Here is a 16,001-nt window from a genome sequence, read left to right as displayed (position 1 = left end):
TACTGTGCAACCCCCTTCAGTGCTTACAGCCCACAGGTAAGGGGCTGGGCAATGGTTTGAGGCTGCCATTTACTCTGGCATGGTACACTATGAGAGGCCCACAGAGAAGAGAAAGTGGTTTCTTGAGATACAATCTACTCTTTGTGAAGATGCTGTGAACACCGTCGAAATGACAGCAAAGGATTTAGAACATTCCATAAACTTAGTTGATAAAGCAGAGGCAGAGTTTGAGAAATCTGGATTGACTTCAGTTTTGAAAGGTCCACTGTGGGTAAAATATCATCTACCAGCATCACACGCCATCAAGTACTCTTTCATGAAAACAAAAGTCAATCAGTGTAGCAAATGTCATTGTTGTCTTATTTTAAGGAATTGCCACAGCCACCCCAACCTTCAGCAGCCACCATCCAGATCAGTCAGCAGCCATCAACATGGAGCAAAGACCCTCCACTAGCAAAGAATATGACCTGCTAAAGGCCTAGATGATAGTTAGCATGTTTTAGCAGTCATGTATTTTATTTACTTGTTTATTTTAGAGACAAGGTCTCACTCTGTTTCCAGGCTGGGGTGCAGAGGCACAATCATAGCTCACTGTCATCTCGACCTTCTGGGCTCAAGCGACCCTCCTGCCTCAGAGCAATAACAAATGTACATATACTTTTTCCTCCCTCTCTCCCAATATTATCAATTAAGGTATGCATATTGTTTTAGACATAACGCCATTACGCACTTACTAGACTACATTATAAACGATTGTATGTGCACTGGGACATGAAATATTTGTGAGACCTCACTTTATTGCCATATTGCAGTGTTCTGGAACCAAATTCGCAATTATCTCTGAGGTATGCCTGTAGTAGATTTTCTGTGCTTGGGTTTCGTCCACATCGTAAATACCTCGGAGGCAAAAGGAACACGGCAGAGAGCACAGAGGACAATACATACTTGCTGAAAAACAGTACAACTGCTGACGACCACAGCCTTGCCTTCTCCAGTTGACTGTGCAGCAAATGTTGCCAATTTGCCAGAGGCAAGCAATTCGAGGAGAGAAAAGCTGCCTTTCCAGTTGGCAAGAAAAGTACTGGGTTTGTCTTCTGCGGAGCACCAGCAACCCAGATCCCGACCCGAGATTCCTGAGACCCACTTTTGGTGGACGGAACTCCTAGCAGCAACGCCCAGCCCCCGGCGTGACCCTCCGACCGCACTTGCCTCCCAGCTTGAAGAGGTGGAAGGTGTCGCCCAGAATCCCCTCAGGTCGCCAGTGAGTGCCCCCTCGGCGGAAGCGGCGAAGGAGCCCCTAAGCCAGCCTCGGGGCGTGGGGCGGGGCAGGGCGGGCCGTACGCCCCCGCCCCTTGCTGGCGCCCCAGCCCTGCGCGCCGGGCCTGCGTGTCCTCGCGCCGACCCCTCCCTCGCGCGCCTCGGCGGGCGCACGCGCGTGGCCTCGCGCAGGGCGGGGAGAGGCGGTGGCTCTGGGCGTCCCGCCCCGAACCTGTCAGACCCGGGGAGCCGGCCTCCAGCTGCGGGCGCGGCGGGCGCGGCGGGCGCGACAGGCGCGAGCACGACCCCGGTCTCCCGCGGCCCCGGGTGGAGAACGGCGAGCCGGCCTCGCCTAGCCGGCCGGGGGCGGGGAAATGAGTTGCGGCCTCGCGGCAGCACCCCAGGTATTAAATAGACGCGCCGCCCCCTCGCGGAGCCCCGGCGAAGCCTCGGGGCCGACCTTGCGACCCGCCGTCCGCGGCTTCGGAACTTGAGGACAGGGTTGGGCGCCTTTAATTTATAACGTGTTTCATTTTCCACAGGATGGGGAGGGACGCGCGGCACTGCCCTCAAGAACTGGCACTCCGGTGAAGTAGGCGCTGCCGGCCGTCTGCCTCCCGCCAACCGTTCCGCGCCGCGGCGGCTCAGCCTCTGCCATGGCCGGCTCCGGCGCGTGGAAGCGCCTCAAATCTCTGCTGAGGAAGGATGACGCGCCGCTGTTTTTAAATGATACCAGCGCCTTTGACTTCTCGGATGAGGCGGGGGACGAGGGGCTTTCTCGGTTCAACAAACTTCGAGTTGTGGTGGCCGATGATGGTTCCGAAGCCCCGGAAAGGCCTGTTAACGGGGCGCAGCGGACCCTCCAGGCCGACGATGATTCCTTACTGGACCAGGACCTACCTTTGACCAATAGTCAGCTGAGTTTGAAGGTGGACTCCTGTGACAACTGCAGCAAACAGAGAGAGATACTGAAGCAGAGAAAGGTGAAAACCAGGTTGACCATTGCTGCCGTTCTTTACTTGCTTTTCATGATTGGAGAACTTGTAGGTGAGTTGTGTTGCCAACTCACTTTCCGTTTACCTTTCCTCGAGAGTCTTTGTCAGGCTGTAGTTACACAGGCTTTGAGGTTTAAACCATCTTTTCAGGAAGTTTGTATTTATGAAGACACTGATCTCATGTGAAAAGGCCACACGGTTCCAAAGTACAGCTCAATCTAAGTACAACATAAACACCCCGAGATAACTTTTTTTTTATTATTACTACTCCCGAGATAACTTTGACTTTATCTCCTAGTTCTTCAAACACTGTCATCTACCGTAAAGTTAAGGACGTTATCTTCATTATATGTCATGTAACTTCCTCTTTTTACAAAATTCTGATAAAATACCAGGTTAATTTTTGCAGCGTTTAAAATAGTAAATGATCGTAAATTACTTAGGATCATAGAATTTTACAGTATGAAGGGACCTTACTGAACACCTGCTCTCCACCTCCTTTTTTTTTTCTCTTTTTTTCTTTTACATGTAAGGATTTTCAGGGCACAAACAGGTGAAATAAGTTGTGAGGCCCACTTAGGGAGTTAATGGAAGAGCCACATCTACAGTCCCAGCATTTTTTCCTCTACATTTGACCTAAGTGGTTTCTTTTATACTATTTCCTTTTGTGTTTATAGCCAAGAGTTTTGCAAAATTAATTACCAACTAACATGAAATTTTTTCATAATAAGGAGGGCCTGAAATGAACCAGGGGACTCCGCCAAAGTTCTATAAGCCTGGTTTTCTTTTTCATTTTTTAATTATATAAACAATCCATTTTCAATATAAGATACATTCTTAGTTTAGAGGTTATTTTCAGTCACATCAGTATAACTACTGATTTCTCAGTGACAGTTTACAAAGTGACATTAAAAGATGATTCTCCCATGTTATCTCTTAATGATGAACCATGGCAAAAACAGATGGCAGTCCAGATTTAAGATGCTTGACCAGACGGTTCTTTGTACGAAAAATTATATACATTTCCTACCTCATTTCATAACATTTCTCCCCAGGTTCACTTCAGCCATGCTGGCCTTTTTCCTCCTACAACTCACAAAGCTCTTTTTGCCCCTAAGGCTTTCAAAGTGGCTGGTCCCTCTATCTCAGTGGCTTTCAGACATTTTTTGACCTCACTATAGTAAGAAATAGACTTCACATTGTGACTCATGTAGGCATGCATGCATACATACGTATGTGAATACACACAGGTCACGTGTATAAATATACATAAAACTGAAACAAAATTTTTCCTTCATGTGATGTATCCTAATAGTTTTTCAATTGTGGTCCCAGCTTACTAAATGGATTTCATGGTTTACTGCAGTAGGTCAGGGCCTGTAGTTTGAAAAAACACTTCTTTACGTAGACTGCCTTTCCCAAATCTTTTCTTGGCCAATTTTTGTCATTCGGTGTCTTATTTAAAAAGACACCCTGGCCGGGCGTGGTGGCTCACACCTGTAATCCCAGCACTTTGGGAGGCCAACGTGGGTGGATCATCTGAGATCAGTAGTTCGAGACCAGCCTGGCCAACATGGTAAAACCTCGTCACTACTTAAAAAAAAAAAAAATACAAAAAATTAGCTGGGGGTGGTGGCAGGTGCCTGTAATCCCAGCTACCCAGGAGGCTGAGGCAGGAGAATCCCTTAAACCGGGAGGTGGAGGTTGCAGTGAGCCGAAATCACACCATTGCAGTCCAGCCTGGGCAACAAGAGTGAAGCTCCATCACAAAAAAAACCAAGAAAACAACAACAACAAAATATTCAGAATGTTACATGGAATTAAATTGTATACAATAGAGCATTTATTAAAGTGTGTTCAAAGCGCTTACAAATAAAGCATCTTCAAAATGGGCGGATCACTTGAGGTTAGGAGGAAAGCAGCCTGGCCAATGTGGTGAAACCCGGTCTCTACTAAAAATACAAAAATTAGCCAGTGTGGTGGCATGCGCCTGTAGTCCCAGCTACTGGGGAGGCTGAGACATGATAATTGCTTGAACCTGGGAGGTGGAGGTTGCAGTGAACCAAGACTGTTCCACTGCGCTCCAGCCTGGGCGACAGAGTGTGACTCTATCTCAAAAAAAGGAAAGAAAGAAAAATAAATAAAGCATCTTATGTAGGAAGTATGGAATAATAAAAAATGAAGCAATTTGGCTGGGCACAGTGACTCACACCTGTGATCCTAGCACATTTGGGAGGCCGAGGTGGACGGATCACTTGAGGTCAGGAGTTCAAGAGCAGCCTGGCCAACATGGTGAAACCCCATCTCTACTAAAAATAGAAAAATTACCCTGAAATTGCTTGAACCCAGGAGACAGAGGTTGCAGTGAGCCGAGATCGTGCCACTGCACTCCAGCCTGGGCAACAGAGTGAGATTACATCTAAATTTGGCCAGGTGTAGGAAGTATCTTACATAGGAAGTATAGAGTAATAAAAAATGAAGCAATGTGGCTGGGCGCAGTGGCTCATGACTGTAATACCAGCACTTTGGGAGACTGAGGATTGCTTGAGCTCAGGAGTTCAAGACCAGCTTGGGGAACATGGTGAAACCCTCTCTTTACCAAAAATAGAAAAACTTAGCCTGGTGTGGTGGTATGTGTCTGTGGTCCTAGCTCCTCTGGAGGCTGAGGTGGCAGAATTGGTTGAGCCCAGGGGGCAGAGGTTGCAGTGAGCAGAGATCCGGCTACTGCACTCCACCCTGGGTGAGTGTGAGACTCTGTCTCAAAAAGAAGGGGAAAAAGTGAAATAATTTAAAGATCTGAGATACACTTGGTTGGCTTTGCCACTTAACTTGCTCTGAGACCTTGGTCAAGATCCATTCTTTTCTTCTCTTTGGAAGTATATTTTGAATACTTACACTATGTGCCACATGTTCTGAATATACAGTGGACAACAAAACTATTATGATCCCTACTATCTGGAGAATTTAATCCAATGGAAGAGACAGACATTAAACATGTAAGTAAATTTAAAATTTAGATGGTCCTAAGTGTTAGGAAGAAAAAGAACAAGGTAGTATAAGACATAGTAACCAGTAGGACATAGTTTATGAATGGACCAGGTATATTTAAGCCAAAAAAAAAAGAATAGTAGGAGTTACCCAAACAGAGTGAGGGAGTTTTGTGAGAGAAGAGAACAGCATGTACCAACGTCCTAAAGCCTTCAATTCTTCAAAAGGAATTAGAAAGGAGGCCAGTTTGGCTTCAGTGTGTAACCAAGAGGGAAGAGGCAGGAGGAAGAGATCAGGCAGGTCCTGGTAGGCCATGTTAAATGAGTGTAGTTTCATTTTAAGTGCAATGGAAGCAGGAGAGTAACAAAATGGGATTTACCTTTTTGAAAGAATTACTCTGGCTGTTATATGAAGAATGGATTGGAGGGCATATTCTTGGAAGCAAGAATATGAGTCTGTGGTTAGAAGAGAGGTCAAGGTGGAGAGAAATAACGTATGTAATGCCATAGGAATGGGTAAAATTACCTGGAGAACCCAAGTCCCGAGAACTCCAACTTTAGAAGTCAGGCAGAGGGAAAAAGGCATTCCAAAAAAAATTTTAAAGGGTATTTCAAAGTGGAAATAAACAGGTTGAAACTGTTGAGAGGTTTTAGTTCTAATTAGTTCTAAATCTAAAAATTTTAGTTCTAATTAGAAAATTAAATCTAAAAATTTTAGTTCTAATTAGAACGCCTGTAATCCAAGCACTTTGGAGGCCAAGGCGGGCGGATCACCTGAGGTCAGGAGTTCAAGACCAGCCTGACCAACATGGTGACACCCCGTCTTTTTAAAAATAAAAATAAAAATAAAAAAAAGAAAATGAAAATGCTTGATTGAGAGTGAATATAAACTTCCAGCTGAGGATGGCAAATGGAACTTATGCATTTAATTTTGCTCATTCCTGATGCCTCTGTTATACAATAAAGGTTTTTTGGTTTTTTTTTTTTAATTGGAGTTTCACTCTGCAACCCAGGCTGGAGTGCAGTGGTGCTTTCTCAGCTCACTGCAGCCTCTGCCTCCTGGGTTCAGGCAATTCTCCTGCCTTAGCCTCCTGAGTAGCTGGGACTACAGGTGTGCACCACCATACCCAGTTAATTTTTTGTAGTTTTAGTAGAGATGGGTTTCACCCTGTTGGCCAGGCTGATCTTGAACTCCTGACCTCAAGTGATCCGCCCACCTTGGCTTCCCAATGTTCTGGGATTACAGGTGTGGGCCACCACACCTGGCCTCTTATACAACAGAAATTTTTTAGAAACATATAAATTCATACATAAGGGGAAATCTAGAGAGGAGAAGATAGCAACAAAAATTTTGGAAACTGGAAAGGAAACAGATACGACTTAGTAGACCCAAGAAAGCAAACACCTAAGCCAGCAGTGGGGAAGGCTGAAAACCATCCCAGTTTACACCACAGCAGTGATTCTTAAACTTTACTGTGCATCTGAATCACATAGAGAACTTCTTAAAACACAGGATCCCAGAGGATGCTGACACTGCTAATTCAGGAACCATATTTGAGAACTACTGCACTAGAAAATCCTAAGTAGGCTCCAGATTGGTTGTACCAGGTACCTCTGGAAGTGTGGGTGAAGAAGGCAGCTAAAATAAGGAAAGCTAGTTAAACCTGTTTAAGAGTCAGTCAGATATAATAGTAAAATTATATAATTAGTATACTCAGAGATAAGAGAAGATCATGTATCCATGAAGCAAGAACACACTGCTTTAAAATAGAAATTCAGGGTAGCCACAGTAGCTCATCCCTGTAATCCTAGCACTTTGTGAGACTGAGGCAGGAGGATCACTTTAGCCCAGAAGTTCAAGACCAGCCGGGGCAACATGGCAAGACCCTGTCTCTACAAAAAAGAAAGAAAAATAGTAGGACATGGTGGTGCCTACCTGTGGTCCCAGCTACTTAGGAGGCTAAAGTGTGAGGATCACTTGAGACCAGGCAGCTGAGGTTGCAGTGAGCCAAGTGTTGGTGCAGTTGCACTCCAGCCTGGGTGACAGAGCAAGACCCTGTATCAGAAAAATAAAATACAGAATAAAGAAAAGAGTTTTTGCACATTAAAAACATATAGTTGAGGGCCAGGCACCATGGCTCACGCTTATAATCCCAGAATTTTGGGAGGCCAAAGTGGACAGATCATGAGGTCAAGAGTTCGAGACCAGCCTGGCCAACATGGTGAAACCCTGTCTCTACTAAGAATACAAAAATTAGCCAGGCATGGTGTCCTGTAATCCTAGCTACTTGGAAGTCTGAGGCAGGAGAATCGCTTGAACCTAGGAGGTGGGAGGGTGTAGTGAGCCGAGATCGAGCCACTGCACTCCAGTCTGGACAACAGAGCAAGACCCTGTCTCAAAAAAAGAAGATGAATTAAGGTACTCTGTCACAGAGTTGAGCAAAAAGATGTATAATTGTAGAGAAAGGGCAAAAACAATTTTGAGGCTAGGTGCGGTGGCTCATGCCTGTAATCCTAGCACTTTGGGAGGCCAAGGCAGGCAGATCACTTAAAGTCAGGGGTTCAAGACCAGCCTGGCCAACATGGCAAAAACCCATCTCTACTAAAAATACAAAAATTAGCTGGGCATGGTGGCACATGCCTGCAGTCTCAGCTACATGGGAGGCTGAGGCAGGAGAATTGCTTCAACCCAGGAGGCGGAGGTTGCAGTGAGCCAAGATTGCCCCACTGCACTGCAATCTGGGTGACAGAAAAAAAAAAATTTAGAATGTCAGTCTAAACTCCAAATAATAGGAAGGAGTTTGAGAAAGAGAGAAAGCAAAGGTGATGAAATAACACTATAGTTTATAGTTTAGGAAGTTTTCCCATAACCAGAGGATACACATTTCTAAATTGAAAGAGCAAATTAGGGGAAAAGAGATCCACACCAAGGTAGTCATTGTGAAATTTCAGAACACAGGGAATACATCATTATGTGCCTCAGGCAGCTGCAGTGTTAAATATTGTCTCTGATCTTTGAGAAGCATGGGAAGATGGGGGCTGTTCATACAGAGCAAGCTCCAAGTGTCCAGTCAAATAAAAACATCCTTGCACGTCCTTCAGGGAACTACCAGACAGGTCAAATAATGACAGTTCTCTAGGAATGGGGCATTGCAAGAGCTCCAAACTCATTTTGCATCCTCCAGTGGCTGCCAACCTGAGGCTTTCATTGTGATTGTGGCCTGTTGGTTTTCAAGGCTGCCATATAGCTGGGGAACAACAATTGGGTACAGAGCAAATTAAAACACCACAAAGATAACTGTTAGCTTACTGAGAATCAGCTATTTTTCTTGAATAAGTGCTATGCGTATAAGCTTTTGTCTAATTTCCAAAGTTCTGAAAAAGCCAATTTTGACTATTTTCGTCCATGTTCTAATTCTTTTTGTGAAGATGATTTTCAGAGGTCCTTACTGTTTTTTTTTTTTTTGGAGACGGAGTTTCGCTCTTGTTACCCAGGCTGGAGTGCAATGGCGTGATCTCGGCTCACCGCAACCTCCGCCTCCTGGGTTCAGGCAATTCTCCTGCCTCAGCCTCCCGAGTAGCTGGGATTACAGGCACACGCCACCATGCCCAGCTAATTTTTTGTATTTTTAGTAGAGACGGGGTTTCACCGTGTTGACCAGGATGGTCTCAATCTCTTGACCTCGTGATCCACCCGCCTTGGCCTCCCAAAGTGCTGGGATTACAGGCGTGAGCCACCGCGCCCAGCTGGTCCTTACTCTTTTTGTTGTTGTTGTTGTTGATGTCACTGACATATAGCTTTTTAAATTTAGGTTAATCAAATTAAATAATTAAGCCTGGTCAACATAGCAAGACCATGTCTCTTAGAAAAAATGATAAAAAGATTAGCTGAGCATGATGATTCATGCCTGTAGTCCCAGCTACTCAGGAAGCTGAGGTGGGAGGATTACATGAACACAGCAGGTTGAGGCTACAGTAAGCTATCATCATATCACTACACTCCTGCCTAGGTGGCAGAGCAAGACCCTTTACTAACCATCTTTCTCTTTACTATTTATTATTTTGGAAGAGATGGAGTTTCACCATGTTATCCAGGCTGGTCTCAGAACTCCTGAGCTCAGGTGATCAGCCTGCCCTCAGCCTCCCAAAGTGTTGGGATTACAGGTGTGAGCCACCGTACCTGGCCTCATTTTTCTTTTTTTTTAGTCAAGGTCTCACTCTGTCACCCAGGCTGGAGTGCACTGGTGCCATTATAGCTTGCTGCAGCCTCACTCTCTTGGGCTTAAGCAGTCCTCCCACCTCGGCCTCCCAAACAGCTGGGATTATAGGCATAAGCCACAGTGCCCCAGCCTTGCTAGCCATTTTTCAAATGCTGAAAAGCCACATGTGACTAGTGGCTACAGCATTGAACAGCACAGATACAGAACATTTCTTTTTTTTTTTTTTTTCTGGAGATGGAGTCTCACTATGTCACCCAGGCTGGAGTGCAGTGGTGCAGTCTCCACTCACTGCAACCTCTGCCTCCCATGCTCAAGGGATTCTCCTGCCTCAGCTTCTGAGTAGCTGGGATTACAGGCACATGCCACCGCGCCCAGCTCATTTTTGTATTTTTAGTAGAGACAGGGTTTTTCCATGTTGTTCAGGCTGGTCTCGAACTCTTGACCTTGAGATCCACCCACCTCAGCCTCCCAAAGTGCTGGGATTACAGGCATGAGCCACTGCGCTGGGCAATACAGAACATTTCTATCATCTCAAAGTTCTATTGGACAGAGTTGCTTTAAGGAATTACCCTATTATAAAATGATGAGTATACTAAAGCTCAAAAAAATTAACTCATTCAAACTTTCTGAGATTGCAGAACTCCATGTTGTTTACAACCAGCCTTCTCTCAGTGCTTTGGAGCTTTTTCATGTCAGGGAGTACAAAGAAAATGCTATTTGTGTAGAGCACATTGGGGTAAATGGATGTGACTAACAGATCATCAGCCCCTAGTCTCCTGCTCTCCTGCTGCTGTTGTCTTTACACACTCAGCACATGAATGAGGAGGATCAACAGCTCAGCACACTTACCTGATCATGCAGTTCTGCTGTACATTATAACAGTGGTTCTCAGAGTGTGGTTCCAAGACCTGAAGCATCAGAGTTACCTGGGAGCATGTTAGCAATGTAATATCTCAGCTCCCATCCCCATCCCAGACCTACCAAATCAGAAATTCTGGGAATGGGGTTAAGCAGTTTGTAGTTTAACAAGCCCTCCAGGTGATTCCAATACACATAAAAGCTTGAGTCCTACTGTATTATAATATAAAAAGCTTACTCAATGAATTCTGCTATGAAAATTGGTTGTCCTTTATGGACAATACAGACACACAACAAAACAATGTATATTATATATATATTAAATGCCTGGAAAATCAATAACAAAAATTGTATCCTAAATACCACCTTTTGTCCCCCTCTTCAGAGATATTGCTGTCTATATCCAAGTGAATCAGTTAATTTTTATATTTTATATTGAACTAACATACATTTCGTAGGTTTCCTCAGTTAAATTTTATGTTCAAACGCTCCTCAACAAGTGAACATCCTCCTTTTCTTCAGGTTTGTTTTAATATTTAGATATTATGGTTATTAATTCAGTGTCTAATAGAATTAGTAAGTTTAGCAAAAGCTTCAGTGCCAAGACACAGAATCTGTCTTTACATGTTCGCCTTGTGGTTCTTAAATTTTTAAAAGTCATTGACTCCTCATAGAATGTGTTACTAGAAATGGATATTATGGCTGGGCACAGTGGCTCACGCATATAATCCCAGCACTTTGCAAGGCCAAGGCAGACGGATCATTTGAAGTCAGGACTTCAAGACCAGGCTGGCCAACATGGTGAAACCCCGACTCTACAAAAAATACAAAAATTAGCTGGGCATGGTGCGCAGCTACTCAGGAGGCTGAGGCAGAAGAATCACTTGCACCAAGAGTGCAGAGGTTGCAGTAAGCCGAGACACCACTGCACCCTGCCTGAGCAATGGAGTGAGACTCCGTCTCAAAAAAAAAAAGGATAAAAGAAATGGATATTCTCACGAGAAAAATATACCTATATCTAATGTTTTGAATAAAATTTCAAAATATGTTGATTTAATTGTAATGGGATAAAGATTTAGTTAGAAGGTCATGTTTTGCAGGATATTGCATATCCTACAATCTAGTTTGTTTATTTTTTTTAAAAATTAACTTGTTCCTTTTTTCCTCCTACTTGTAATTCTAAGGTGGATACATTGCAAATAGCCTAGCAATCATGACAGATGCACTTCATATGTTAACTGACCTAAGCGCCATCATTCTCACCCTGCTTGCTTTGTGGCTATCATCAAAATCACCAACTAAAAGATTCACCTTTGGATTTCATCGCTTAGGTAGGTAATTGGGGTTTCTTTTGCTTTATAATATTTTATAGTAAAACCACAATGAACTATAACTTGATTAACTGAACTCGCTCCAGTGATACCTTGTTTAAACAAAGCAAACGAAAATAGATAAACAAGATTTATTCAAAAACATCTCTTTCAGGGTACATTCAGCCCAGTCAGCTAAACAGTTTATACATATAAAATTATATGATAATCATTAATCTTCAAACATTGCTCCCTGTGTCCTGAAGATACCATCAGAAGAAAGTTTACTTTCAGTTTATTGAACAAAGCAAAACCACATGGGTTTAACCCATTAGTGAGCATTAGCTGCTCCCTTTTACTACAGGTATTTTAGCCAAAGCTACCATAGCTTAGATTTTAAGAAGAGCTATCATTTGTATTGTTAAAACACATTCACTGAATGAAGAGACCTCCCCTGAAACAGGCTTTGTGTGAGCAACATGGCTGTTTATTCATCTGCGTGCAGTTGGGCTGAGGCTGAAAAGGGTGTCAGCGAAGGGCGGTGGGATAGGAGTTGGGTTTTTTTTTTTTTTTTTGAGACAGAGTCTTGCTTTGTCGCCAGGCACCAGGCTGGAGTGCAGTGGCGCGATCTCGGCTCACTGCAACCTCTGCCTCCTGCGTTCAAACAATTCTCCTGCCTCAGCCTCTCAAGTAGCTGGGACCACAGGCACGCGCCACCACGCCCAGCTAATTTTTGTTTTTTTTAGTAGAGACAGGGTTTCACCACTGTCTCGATCTCTTGACCTCGTGATCCGCCCACCTCAGCCTCCCAAAGTGCTGGGATTACAGGTGTGAGCCACCGTGCCCAGCCAGGAGTTGGCTTTATAGGTTTGGAGTGAGCAGTGGAAAGTTACAGTTTAGGGCAGTTTTTTGCAAGCTGGAAGAGGGTCGTAGGGTGTGGAGTCAGGAGGTTGACCAAGGTCAGTTACAAACTTCAATGGCCTCATCAATTAAGATGGGAATAAGGAAGAATAGAGAATGTCTCAAAGTTGAGCAGGCACTGAAGGGATTGATGATTTCTTCCTCTTTTCATGGTCTTTCAGTTACTTTAGATTTTCCAGGAACTCATCTGGAGTGTCCCTTTAGCTCACAGAGGTTAACATGGCGCCCATGGCACCATCAGTCAGCCTAAAAGACCTTACATGTATACTGTATACTATGTGGCTGAACTTGACTGCAGCCATTGTATCAACGTAATTCTGCAAATGCACACATTTGTCTTTGCCTGTTTTGAACAAATATTAATGTTTAATTATGAAGAGTTGAAATCATACATTGCTGTATACACAGCTCTTCTTACTGTATTACTGTTTTTAAACTTTTTGCTTATTTCGAAAATATGTATAAAATAATTACCTGCATGCCTGGCTAATTTTTGTATTTTTAATAGAGACGGGGTTTTGCCATGTTGGCCAGGCTGGTCTCAAACTCCTGACCTCAGGTGATCCGCTCACTTTGGCCTCCCAAAGTGCTCGGACTACAGGCGTAAGCCACCACACCTAGCCAAGTATATGGAATTTCTATAAGATTTTGTATTCCAGATATGTTTGAAATTAATAAATTATATAAAACTTTCTTAAAGTGAAACATGATGAACCAATGAAGTAATTAATTAAATGTGGTATAATATAGTAAAGGAAACTGAACAAAAAAATAATAATAATTACCTGAACTATTATATGAAGTGCCATTCACCCAGATGTCAGACCCAAAAGTAGAACCAAAAAGTTGACATTTAAGTAGCTTCAGCAAAACTTGCCTCAAAGAACTAGAGTTAACATCTGATAATTTCATTTTGTAGGAACACTGATGTTCCTGGCTAATATATCAATCAATTCCTCATCTTCTTTGTTATTTTTTAGCTTAAAAAATTTTTAACTCAGCCTGTCGGACTTCTTTTTGTTTGTTTCTTTACCTGTATTTTCTTTGTATTTGTTTTTTGTTTCTGTTTTTAAGATAAGAGTCTTGCTCTGTTGCCCAGGCAGGAGTACAGTGGTGTGATCTCAGCTCACTGCAACCTCTGCTTCCCAGGCTCAAGAGATCTTCCCATCTCAGCCTTCCAAGTAGCTAGGACCATAGGCCTGTACCAGCATGCCCAGCTAATTTTTGTATTTTTTTTGTAGAGACAGGGTCTACCTACAAGGGGGTCATCCCTTGTCCAGACTGATGTCAAACTCCTGCGCTCAAGCCATCTTTCTGCCTTGGACTCCCAAAATGCTGGGATTACAGGTGTGAGCCACAATGACTGGCCCACAGCATCTAGGAGTTCTTATTTGTGACTGGGTCTTCTGGTGCAAAACTTGACAGTATACCTAAATGGTGATATTCCAAGTAGCTATCCAGGTCATCAGGTTGGAAAATTATCTAGCATCCCTACCCCTCAGCACTCTCAGCTACTGTACGAAAGAACTAAAGCCCCAAGTTAAGTTTTTCTTTTGTTAAGCTACTGCACAATGCATGTGAATGTGTTCCTGCCTGGACTCAGTGGCTCACACCTGTAATCTCAGCACTTTGGGAGGCCGAGGTGGGCGGATCACCTGAGATCAGGACTTCAAGACCAGCCTGGCCAACATGGTGAAACCCCATCTCTACTAAAAATACAAAAATTAGCTGGGCGTGGTGGCACATACCTGTAATTCCAGCTACTTGGGAGGCTGAAACAGGAGAATTGCTTGAACCTGGGAGGCGGAGGTTGCAGTGAGCCATGATTGTGCCACTGCATTCCAGCCTGGGCTGCAGAGTGAAACTCTGTCTCCAAAATAAAAAAGCATTCCTAAAAGAAACCCCACTGCTTCTCAATATATTTTACAGTTGTTTGTTTACTGGTTGCCTTGGGATTTTTAAACAGCTTCAAAGTTATTTTTAAACATTAATTATTTTTGTGATTTAAACACCCGGAGTTAAGATCTAAAATGTAAACATCATCATGGAATGGGAATTTTTTTAACACTGTTTGAGAGAGTACATTCATATAGTCCTGTGGTTCTTAACCTCTTTTAGGTTATAAACCCCTTGGAATTCTGATGAAAGCAGTGAAACTCTCCCTCAGAAACATGCAATAACAGAACATAGAAGGTGCTACACATATAAGTTAAGAACCCACTTTGGGAGGCCGAGGCGGGTGGATCACGAGGTCAAGAGATCCAGACCATCCTGGTCAACATTGTGAAACCCCGTCTCTACTAATACAAAAAAAAATTAGCTGGGCATGGTGGCGCGTGCCTGTAATCCCAGCTACTCAGGAGGCTGAGGCAGGAGAATTGCCTGAACCCAGGAGGCGGAGGTTGCGGTGAGCCGAGATCGCGCCATTGCACTCCAGCCTGGGTAACGAGAGCGAAACTCCGTCTCAAAAAAAAAAAAAAAAAAAAAAAAAAGAACCCATAAAAATGAAAATTCTATTAAATATTAAAGAAGTACTTAGTGTTTGCTCTACATAGTCACTTTGCTTCTTCATAAATAAGTACTATGTAAAAATGAGAGAAAATAGAACTGACTGGTCCTATGTGTCTCTGGAATTTTCTTTTCTTTTTTTTTTTTTTGAGATGGAGTCTCACTCTGTCACCCAGGCTGGAGTGCAGTGGCACAATCTCGGCTCACTGCAACCTCCTCCTCTCGGGTTCAAGTGATTCTACTGCCTCAGCCTCCCGAGTAGCTAGGATTACAGGCACATACCACCAGGCTATTTTTTTTGTATTTTTAGTAGAGATGGTATTTCACCATGTTGGCCAGGTTGTTCTCAAACTCCTGACCTCAGGTGATCTTCCCACCTCAGCCTCCCAAAGTGCTGGAATTATAGACGTGAGCCACTGCACCCGGCTGTCTCTGGAATTTTCTATAGAAAGTTAAATCTTTCCCTTTCCTTAAAAGTACTAAGTTCCAAGAAGGTAGACTAGACAACAGCATTTGATTCCTGTCTCTCTGAGAGTTCATTAAAATAAAAACATAGAGGTACCAAAACACCAAAGAGAATTACATGATTGGGTTACCAATATACAAATTTCCAGAAGTTTTTGGAAGCTGGAAAGTAGATAGGAGTGTGTTGAAGGAGAGAACAAGCCAAAAGGCAACGTGTAGAACATCCTCTGAACTAGGAACTGGATCAGCCCAACAGATCTTTAGGCTTAGGGACAGAGATGAGCAGAAATTAGAATTGAGGCTGAAAACAGGGAATATTAATTGAATGACTATCAATGGGAAGCTATTCCGAGTGGTTACTACCTCCCTTCTTACTCCTACTTCTAGTCAGGCAGCTTGCATTTTCCCCGAAGTAAAACACCAGATAGTTCTTCTAGAAAGAAACTGAACAAAATGTTTGGGGCAAACTAAGAATTAGTG

The 16,001-nt window shown here is 43.5% G+C and overlaps 1 protein-coding gene and 1 non-coding gene across 2 annotated transcripts in view; one reads left to right on the top strand and one right to left on the bottom strand.

Moving 5' to 3' along the window:
- On the bottom strand, positions 1 to 135 carry LOC135270471 (small nucleolar RNA SNORA42/SNORA80 family). Its single transcript, XR_010338645.1, has one exon. It is a non-coding gene; the product is annotated as a small nucleolar RNA SNORA42/SNORA80 family (small nucleolar RNA).
- Positions 136 to 1,913: 1,778 nt separating this feature from the next.
- SLC30A4 (solute carrier family 30 member 4) overlaps positions 1,914 to 16,001 on the top strand; it is a 30,901-nt gene continuing 16,813 nt past the window's right edge. The window contains exons 1-2 of the mRNA XM_012442274.2: positions 1,914 to 2,304; positions 11,502 to 11,648. Of these exons, the coding sequence (XP_012297697.2) occupies positions 1,914 to 2,304; positions 11,502 to 11,648 (538 nt within the window). The remainder of the gene's footprint in view (positions 2,305 to 11,501; positions 11,649 to 16,001) is intronic.

The sequence above is a fragment of the Aotus nancymaae genome, unplaced genomic scaffold (assembly GCF_030222135.1).
Source record: "Aotus nancymaae isolate 86718 unplaced genomic scaffold, 86718_ANA_hifiasm-v0.15.2.pri h1tg000062l, whole genome shotgun sequence".
In the NCBI taxonomy this organism is placed as follows: domain Eukaryota; kingdom Metazoa; phylum Chordata; class Mammalia; order Primates; family Aotidae; genus Aotus; species Aotus nancymaae.
The sequence above is the reverse complement of the archived record's forward strand: the minus strand, read 5'-3'. Positions and strand labels throughout refer to the sequence as shown.